Genomic DNA, 9611 nt, shown 5'->3' with positions numbered 1-9611 from the left:
ACTGGAGTGGCTTGCCGGTTCCTGCTCCAGGTGGATCACGTTTGGTCAAAACTCTCCACTATGACCTGTCCATATTGGGTGGCCCTGCATGGCATAGCTCATAGCTTCTCTGAGTTATTCAAGCCCATTCACCATGGCAAGGCAGTGATCCATGAAAGATCCATGGTGACAGCAGTCATGAAATTAAAAGATGCCTGCTTCTTGGGAGAAAAGCAATGACAAACCTAGACAGCATCTTAAAAAGCAGAGACATCACCTTGCCAACAAAGGTCCGTATAGTTAAAGCTATGGTTTTTCCAGTAGTGATGTATGGAAATGAGAGCTGGACCATAAAGAAGGCTAATCGCCAAAGAATTGATGCTTTTGAATTCTGGTGCTGGAGGAGACTCTTGAGAGTCCCATGGACTGCAAGAAGATCAAACCTATCCATTCTGAAGGAAATCAGCCCTGAGTGCTCACTGGAAGGACAGATCATGAAGCTGAGGCTCCAAGACTTTGGCCACCTCATGAGAAGAGAAGACTTCCTGGAAAAGACCCTGGTGCTGGGAAAGATGGAGGGCACAAGGAGAAGGAAACGACAGAGGACGAGATGGTTGGACAGTGTTCTCCAAGCTACCAGCATGAGTTTGACCAAACTGCGGGAGGCAGTGGAAGACAGGAATGACTAAACAACAACAAAGAGACAATGTGGGGAGAAACAGCAATGACCACAAAATGGGTGGGCAGATCCAGCAGCACTCTTCCTAACTTCTTACAATCTCCTTGCCTAGCATGACTCTCCTCCTTGCTAATTGCCACTTCATAGCAGTTGGACATTTTTCAATCCACAGTGGCTTTCAGGTGAAAGAGATCTTTCTGTACTTTTGTGTTCTGATGCAAAAGATCTCAGTGTATGATTGCGTTGAACCATTAGGCTTCCGTTGTGCTGCCAAGTGTCTCTCACCACATGCCATTGCCTACCTATTAGACTATAAATGACACATAAACACCAGCTTCCCACCCAGGCGTATCTCAACTGGAACACTTGAATAAGGAAGAATCAGCAGCTCAGAGAGAGAGAGAGAGAGAAGCTGAAAAACCAGGTGAGTTATCTCCCCCCCTTCTGATCTCTTTGACTCTCCATGCTGGCCTTTGAATGGCAGCTATATCTCCAAAGTGAGCAGCACACGAACAATGGGGTACCTTTGCGTCTCAGGGACCAGCTCCCCAACAAATAAAAGAGTTGATAAATCTATAAAGTGAAATGATTTGATCTTGAGGGTTTGTAACTCCTTACTTTTTTCTGTTTACCTTTACTTTATTCTATATGGGTGAGATAATGAGTGTTTTTTCTGTTAGAAAGAAAGACAAAGCCTCGCCTTCTGAGCGATGGATGCAGGAAACCTAGCCTAGCAATTGTGTGTTTTGTGTTTTCTGTCTCTAGAAGCAGATGCAGCCTTCCTCCGACCCCAGGCTCAGCCTCCTTTGCACCTGCCTTGTTCTGATATGGCAGCTCTCCTTTGGCTTCGCTATGAAAGTAAAAAAAGCAGAAACCCCCTACGGTCCCACTGGTAAGGTGTCATTTCATCTCGGAGGTGGTTGATGTCTCCTTAGGGAAATATCAGCTTCTGGCACCATTAGAAAGCCAAGTGCAGATCCATTGGCATTTTTGCCCAACCTCTCGTGTGCCATTTTGGTTAAATTATCAGATCCAGCAATTCCAGCCAGTCTTGGATGATGCATATTGTATTTCATCAGTTTCCTAGGGTAAAACAGTTGTATCCCTTTCTGAAGAGGTGAGTTTTAGCCACTGTGATCCATGTGCTGGTCTTGGTCCAGGCTAGACTACTGTAATGTGTCGTGTGTGGGTCTGGCCCTGTAGACTGTTTGGTTCAAAATGACAGAATCCTGTTCTGTTTGCAGCACGCAGCTTCAATAGCACTTAGATTGTACCAGTTTTAATGTCTCCCAGTGCACTTCAACGTGCTGACTTTAACCTTCAGGCCCCTGAATGGGATGGACCTATGAAATCTGTTAAACTGTTTGTGCCTGTATCCTCTTCCTTGCACACGGACGTTCCAGATGGATACTGGTCTGTCCACCATCTTCATCTGTCAGTAGGTCTTTTCTGAGGTGGCTCCACACCTTTGGAACCCAAACCCTCAGTATAGTTGCAGTGACCAGCTACACTTTTCAGAATCATTCTGGGTTTAGTAGTATTTATTTCCACGTGGTTTTTTATTATTGGTTGAAATAAGATTATCTATTGCTGTTATTCCCATTAGCTTTCCTTGGCTGGAAAATTGGCAGGTAAATAATTTAATACAATGGAAATATATGTCATATTGGACACCAAGAAAGTGGAGGACCCCATGACCTGGGACGTCTTTGAGGACGTTCAATTTCCCTTTGGCTTTTATGACACCCCAAAAATATTTTATTTCCACTGTTTCATGTGCTGACGTGACCATGTTGAATGCTAATGTTCTCCCTCTCTGTTACCTCAAGGCTGCCTCCGGGGCTGGAAAAGAGAAATGGAAAGTTGCTATCGTGGCTTTTCCAACCGGCTAACATGGCACGAGGCAGTGGTAAGAGGGGCCTCTAGGTGCTTTGGGTGGGTCCAGAAAGAGCAAGGGCACAAAACACAAGATATGCTTGAGAGTCTCTGCAGAAGACCTGTTATGAATCTCAATCCCATGACCATGATTTTTATCCCAGGAGGCCATCTTTGGCATCTCAAGAGCTGATGAGATGTCATTTAGGCATCTGAAGTGAGGCCTTGGGCAACCATTAGGCCTTGGGGAACCAGCTCAGTTCATCAGTTTATCGTTCTTCTCAGATTCAGATGAGGCTGAGGAAGCTCAGGACCATTGCCTGGAACCACTAGGGGGCTGGATGAGGGCCACCAGGCTGAAACTCAATCCTGGAAAGATACAGGTTATGTGGGATAGTGATTGGATAGATACACTGTTCATACGCTGGAAGAAGGCAGGCCTTCTTTAAGATGGCTTGAGATGGTGGGCTCATCATCCCAGAAAAGACCCATTGGCCCCAAAGGTTGGAGTACTTACTCAGGTTTGATGAAGGCTCCAGCATGTTCTGCTTTCAAGTGAGCCCCCAGGGACAGAGTAGGGTCATAAGCAACATCATTTTATCAGGAACAACTTGGAGAACCCACCATACCTTAGAGACGAAGTGAGCAAGATCCCCAACACCCATTGAACACACATTTGAAGAACACGAACTTCCCCTAAGAATCCTGGGAACTGTAGGTTACCGTCCGCAGGGCTACAGTCCCCACGGTTCTTGGGTATAACCTACATGCTCTGAATGTTTACTAAAGGTGCTTGAAATGTATGTTGTGGGGGTCACTGAAGCCCACCAGGAAAATAACAGCCCTGTCAGCACCCTGAGAGCTGCTCTCTGATGCACACAGCTAGTCTGCTTGCACTGCTCTGAACTCAAGCCTGCCCTGTCAAATCAACAGCAGAGATACAGCAGCAGAGCCAGCTGCCCATGGGACCAGGCCAGCTGGGGCAGGGCTCTCAGCTGAGCCTCCAAGGAGTCTGCCTGTCTCCTCCCATTCAGCCACCCTACAGCTGGTGGGGAGGTGGTGGGCGGACCGTTTGGGGCAGCGCAGAGCCTGTGGACACCCAAGCCACCACGTCACTCCCAGGAGAGACGCATGGCTCAGGCGCACTACAGGCCCTGTGGTGAGTGCTGCCTGGCATTTTGTCACCCCCCTCAGAGGTGACACCCGGGGCAGCCCACACCCACCACAGAGATGCCTCTGCTATGGGAGGGCAATTTTCTGGCATTCTCCTACTATGTCCCAATAAGCCAAGTGGATCCCAATAGATTAGGCATTCTACCCTGTACTGTTCCTCCTTCGGGGAAGGAATCTATTAACAGATCAACACAGCTACCTGCACTTTGCCATTCTTTCAAGGCAAGGCTTTCAGTTCTCCTTGGGGACAGGTTGGCTGTTGTGTCCAGCTTCTGCACAAACATAAAATGACCCCTACGCCACCGGACATTGCCCAAGCATGCTGCATGATGGATCTGGCAGCCTTAAAACTGCACATGAAATCCATTAGATGGGCATGATGGGGGGAATTTGCCTTTGAAGCACATTTGAATGAGAGCCACTCCATTTAGCATGTCCTGAAATAGCACACATCGAAACAGAGGTATCATTTGAAATTTCGTTCTCCCCCAAAATACGTTGAACAAACATACAGTGAACAAATATACAGTGGTACCTCGGGTTAAGTACTTAATTTGTTCCAGAGGTCCGTTCTTAACCTGAAACTGTCCTTAACCTGAAGCAAAGCTTTAGCTAATGGGGCCTCCTCCTGCTGCTGCACCACTGGAGCACGATTTCTGTTCTCATCCTGAAGCAAAGTTCTTAACCCGAGGTAATATTTCTGGGTTAGCGGAGTCTGTAACCTGAAGTGTATGTAACCCGAGGTACCACTGTATAAGAGAAAGTGTACCAGCTTGCCCCCGTGATTGAGGGGGCCAGGGCTGTGCACCATGGTGATGCCACGCAGGTGAGTTCCTAATGTCTGTCGGGATTCACAGAATGTTGTGTGAGATCGTAAGTCTGCAGGCTTGAGTTTGCTAGCTGATGCAACTGGCTGATGCAATCAGCCTGCAATACTTTCTATGGAGGTGCTAGGTCAGAAAGACTCAGCAGTAATGTGCTGTCACTTGATTGGCTGTCATTGGTTTAAAAGGGAAACCTGTCCAGCAGTAAAGTGGTGGTGTAGAGGAGTGTGAATCATAGAATCATAGAATCATAGAGTTGGAAGAGACCACAAGGGCCATTGAGTCCAACCCCCTGCCAAGCAGGAAACACCATCAGAGCACTCCTGACATATGGTTGTCAAGCCTCTGCTTAAAGACCTATATGTGGTCAGAGAGAGAGTTAGATGTCTTTCTATTTGTCTTAATACCTGTAGCCAGGTACTCTGTTTGACTTTATGAACTGCCCGTGTATTATAGCCTGTAGATATTTGTATATATAAAAGGTAAAGTTAAGGTAAAGGAACACCTGACCATTAGATCCAGTCGCGGCCGACTCTGGGGTTGCGGCGCTCATCTCGCTTTATTGGCTGAGAGAGCCGGTGTACAGCTTCTGGGTCATGTGACCAGCATGAATAAACCGCTTCTGGCAAACCAGAGCAGCGCACGGAAATGTCGTTTACCTTCCCGCTGGAGCGGTACCTATTTATCTACTTGCACTTTGACGTACTTTAGAACTGCTAGGTTGGCAGGAGCAGGGATCGAGCAACGGGAACTCACCCCGTTGCGGGGATTCGAACCACCGAGCTTCTGATGAGCAAGCCCCAGGCTCTGTGGTTTAAACCCACAGCGTCACCTGTGTCCATTTGTATATATAGCTCAACAATAAACATACAGCAGTGAAGAACCTGGAACTCTGAGCATTTCTGCTAAAGTGCCACGGAGAATTCGCGACAATGTCATGCACGCATGCCATGCAACAAGCTGACGTGTTTTGCACACAACATGCAGTGTATGCGAGTGAGGTAAGCACATTAGGAGGCATGCACACACAGACACCACAGAATTTTTAGGGGCCCCGGGCACATCCTTGAAGATTTGTGTGGCTCTTGGTCCCCTGCCCACCAGTTGGCACCACTGTATTAGAGGAAATTGTGGGTAAAGTGTATTCTTGAAAATAACACCCAAAGCTGCAGTATATGAGGTGAAATTGCAAACAAATGTTTTTATACTGGGGCAATGTCCACTCAAATGCTGCTCAGTTCTCCCGAGAACAATGAAGAAACTGAGCGAGACACAAATGGGGATATTGCACCGTGCTGGATCTCAGTTGGCCGAACAAAGCTTGCATTTCAATCAGTCACATGTCCAGAGCTGGATTTCCACTTATTGCGACTGCAATATTCAACCTTGAACCTGACTTTGAGGAGAATTCAAAGGTAAGTCTAGCTGCATAAAACTCATTCTTTTTTCCACGTCTCAGAGAGCCTGCCGTGTATTTGACCCGACTTCTGAACTTGTCTCTATTCGTGAAGCAACAGAACTGGATTTATTGGCTAAAGACTTTAAAAGATCATTGGAACTAAGTGTCTGGATTGGATTGTCAGACGAGGATAGGGTGAGTCTCCAAGGCCTTCTCCTCCTCCTCCGTCAGCACTGTTGGAGCTGATAGTAAATGAATTCAGTGGGAAGATTCTTCTATGGGGCTTCCCCAGCTGATGTCCTCAAAATGTTATGAGAAGGTTCTCTGGACTCAACATACTTGAGGCCAAAACAGTCATGGTGGGCTCCTGGCTGATGTCCTGCAACGCAAATAATGTTGTCTGTGGTTCGTTTGGGTGGAATCATCAAGGAGTGTGCTGTGTCCTTGGAAGTGTCTCCTTGTGATCTGTTCTTTCTAAAGAGCATCCCACCTCTCTTGTCCCTACAGGATGGAAATTGGGAGTGGACAGATGGCTCTGCTGCCGAGTTCTTACCATGGGCTGAGGGAGAACCTAATGAACATGGCAACAACTCATGTGCCTACTTGTTTCGTGGGGACGGTAAGGAGTCCACTCTCAGGGCTGGTACTTTGGAGCTGCCATGCTCAATGCAATGTGGGTTGCAGTATTTTCTAAATTTCTACTGAGGGTATGAGATGTGCTCCTTGCCTGCTCTTTGGCCAAGAGGTTGTGAGTGAAGGACTTCCTTTGGTGCCCTTTCATCTGTTAGATAGAAATATTTCCAAGCTGCCTTACAAGAATCTAGCCTTCCCAAGCATAGCTGTCAATTTTTCCCTTTTCTTATTCGGAATAAGGGAATTCCCCTTTAAAAAAGGGAAACATTGACAGCTATGTTCCCAAGGTGGCTCAGACTGACAGGGAACACCATCCTAATCCACTTTTAATAATAATAATAATAATAATAATAATAATAATAATAATAATAATAATAATAATAATAATAATATCTTTATTGTCATTGCCCCCTCTCGGGGACAACGAGATTACTTGGCTGCTCCATCCACCCAGGTAGGGCACGCCACACAAAATCAGAACAACTATAAAAACACTAATTAAAACAATACAAAACAAATTCCTTCCAGTAGCACCTTAAAGACCAACTAAGTCAGTTCTTGGTATGAGCTTTCGTGTGCATGCAGATACCTATCTGAAGAAGTGTGCATGCACACGAAAGCTCATACCAAGAACTGACTTAGTTGGTCTTTAAGGTGCTACTGGAAGGAATTTGTTTTGTTTTGACTATGGCAGACCAACACAGCTACCTATCTGTAACTAAAACAATACAGTATAATACAGCAAGGGAGATTAGATGACTTTCAAAGTCCAGGTTTCCCATTCAGGGCTGAGATCGCTCTGGAGAAGAAGCTGTTCTTGAGACGGCTCGTTCTTGTCTTCATCATCCTGTATCTCCGTCCCGACGGCAGGAGCTCGAAGAGACAGTGACCAGGATGCGATGGATCTTTTACTATGTCCAGTGCCTTCCTATGGCACCTTGTGGCATAAATCTGCTCTAAGGTTGAGAGTGGGCAGCCAACAATGCTCTCTGCTGCCTTCACAACTCTGCACAACCCCATCCTGTCCTGGGTAGTACAGCTTCCGTACCACACACATAAGCCATAAGTGAGCACGCTCTCAATGGCACAGTGATAGAAGGCAAGCAGCAGTTTCTGCGGAAGATGGCTTTTCCTTAGGATTCTCAAAAAGTACAGTCTCTGCTGTGCCTTCTTCACAAGTCCCCTTGTGTTGACACTCCAGGACAGATCCTCTTGTAATTCAATACCCAAAAATCTGAACATTGTTACCCTCTCCACACAGACCCCATCAATCAAAAGTGGCTTTCTACTCAAGGTCCTCCCCATAGATGCCACCACCCACCTTGGCCAATTTAGTATTGGACGAGTGGCTTGGTTTCTTTTGAATGGGAGAAGAAGAAAGGACATTCCCTGTGGCCACTATGGGGTGGGGGTACATGTGTTTTGAGGGTTTTGGGGTCCCAACAGCAGCAGCATGCCAAGGAGCTACTGGTGTCTGCTGTTGACTCTGCCTAAGACCATTTCTCTGTGTTTTTCCAGGTTTTGAGAAATTTAGAGCAGAAAGCTGCAAGAATGTAGAGTCCTATGTTTGCAAACATAGGCCAAATTATGGGTCCTCCTGGCCTCTTTAATCTCCCTGGCTGGCCCCATCAAATCTCAGAGGCTTCCATCCAACGCTGTCTTTCTACCTGCGCCTTTTTCAGAATATGAAAACGTCAGAGGTGCCCTTCTGCCCCATTCCAGTGGCCCATCTATTCCAGTGTCCTGCTCTCACTGTAGCCTGCAATAGATCTAATTGAATCCTGAAAGTAGCAAGAGCCCCCTTCCCTGGGAGCCCAGGATGAAGAACCTTTGTGGCCTTTCAGATGTTGCTTGAGGACCACTAGCATCATCCTAGACAACTGGCCATGATGAGTGGGAATGATGAGAGGGGGAGTCCACCAACGTCAGGAGGACAACAGTCTCCCCTTCCCTAATAGATGCCTCAGCCCATTGTGAATTTAAACACATGCCCCTGAAACAGCAGTCAATTACTTCCCTTTATTACTTCCTGCCCCTCTCAGCTCACATGCCTCCAATATCCTGATTCAGACTGCAAGCCATTTAGGACATTCAACTGGTCTCTTTTACTGTGCAAAGAACCAATGCACTTTTATGGCAGTGTCTTCTAGAGCCCTGGGAAGGGTGAAGCCTTAATGAAAACAAGCCCTCGGCAGAGGAGAAATGACTGTTTGCAGGTGCGGCTTGAATCCAAACCACACCTGCAAAAAGACAAAGTGGGACTTGCAGCCAGCCCCCTTGCAGCTGTGCTCTCAGCGCAAACCAGCTGCTTGTTGCTGAAAGGGTGTCTCCAAAGGGGCTTCAGTCCAGCACTAATCAGATGAGAGCAAGGCAGTAGGACGTTCCCTATGGGGCTTGCTCTTAGCACCGATCAGTGGTGAAGAAGAGGGCCTCTGAGGTGCACTTTCCCATCAATTTGGAAGGGAAATCTATGGGGGGAAATCTGTAATGCAACCAGTTCAAGGAGTGCTTGCTATCCCCAAGTCCTGCTTGCAAAGGATTAATTAGGAGCTCACCTTCTGCTCCCAATTGTCCCATAGGATTATCTGCTCCACACCTAACACTGGATCTACTGGACAATGAGCAGAAGAAGGAACCCTTCTCTGCAGTCATTCTGATAGGGAAACATAACTGTCTATAATGTGTGCATGCCTCTACAAATATGCTTCAGAAATAAATATTTCTATATTGCATCAGCCTCGGTGGCTTCTCTGTCATTTGTTCAAACACTTCAAAGTGCTGGTTAGGGCCTTCAACACGTTGGCCTTGAGGGCAATCTACTCTTCCATAAGCTATAATACTCGTGGAGGCAGGTAGCGATCAGGTGGGATTGCTATGAGGAATTATAACAAATATAGAGTAAGCCATCTGTGTCAGCGATAAAAGCATTGCGTTGACTGGGTTTAAACTATTTTCATATGATTCTTGATCAATCCACACCTCTGCATCCCTGTTCCATTTCTCTTTCTTCACAAGTCAGGTACCCACTTCGACAGGCAGGCATCCTGGA

At 46.7% G+C, this 9611-nt stretch overlaps 1 protein-coding gene across 2 annotated transcripts; it reads left to right on the top strand.

Moving 5' to 3' along the window:
* Nucleotides 1-734: 734 nt before the first annotated feature.
* LOC309351994 (C-type lectin lectoxin-Thr1-like) lies at nucleotides 735-9266 on the top strand. 2 transcript variants are annotated; one of them, XM_081880244.1, is made up of 6 exons: nucleotides 735-1082; nucleotides 1424-1550; nucleotides 2488-2567; nucleotides 5990-6124; nucleotides 6437-6548; nucleotides 8081-9266. In XM_081880244.1, exons 2-6 carry the CDS (start codon nucleotides 1430-1432, stop codon nucleotides 8170-8172), a joined length of 540 nt encoding a protein of 179 aa, XP_081736370.1. In that variant the 5' UTR covers nucleotides 735-1082; nucleotides 1424-1429; the 3' UTR covers nucleotides 8173-9266. The 2 variants fall into 2 exon arrangements, with proteins under 2 accessions (XP_081736370.1, XP_081736371.1); XM_081880245.1 differs by lacking the exon at nucleotides 735-1082 and having other exon boundaries at nucleotides 1332-1550.
* The last annotated feature ends 345 nt before the right edge of the window (nucleotides 9267-9611 follow it).

This window comes from Podarcis erhardii (assembly GCF_964252035.2).
Source record: "Podarcis erhardii genome assembly, chromosome: 10".
NCBI lineage: Eukaryota > Metazoa > Chordata > Lepidosauria > Squamata > Lacertidae > Podarcis > Podarcis erhardii.
Note: the sequence above shows the minus strand (reverse complement) of the source record. Positions and strands in the feature narration are given on the sequence as shown.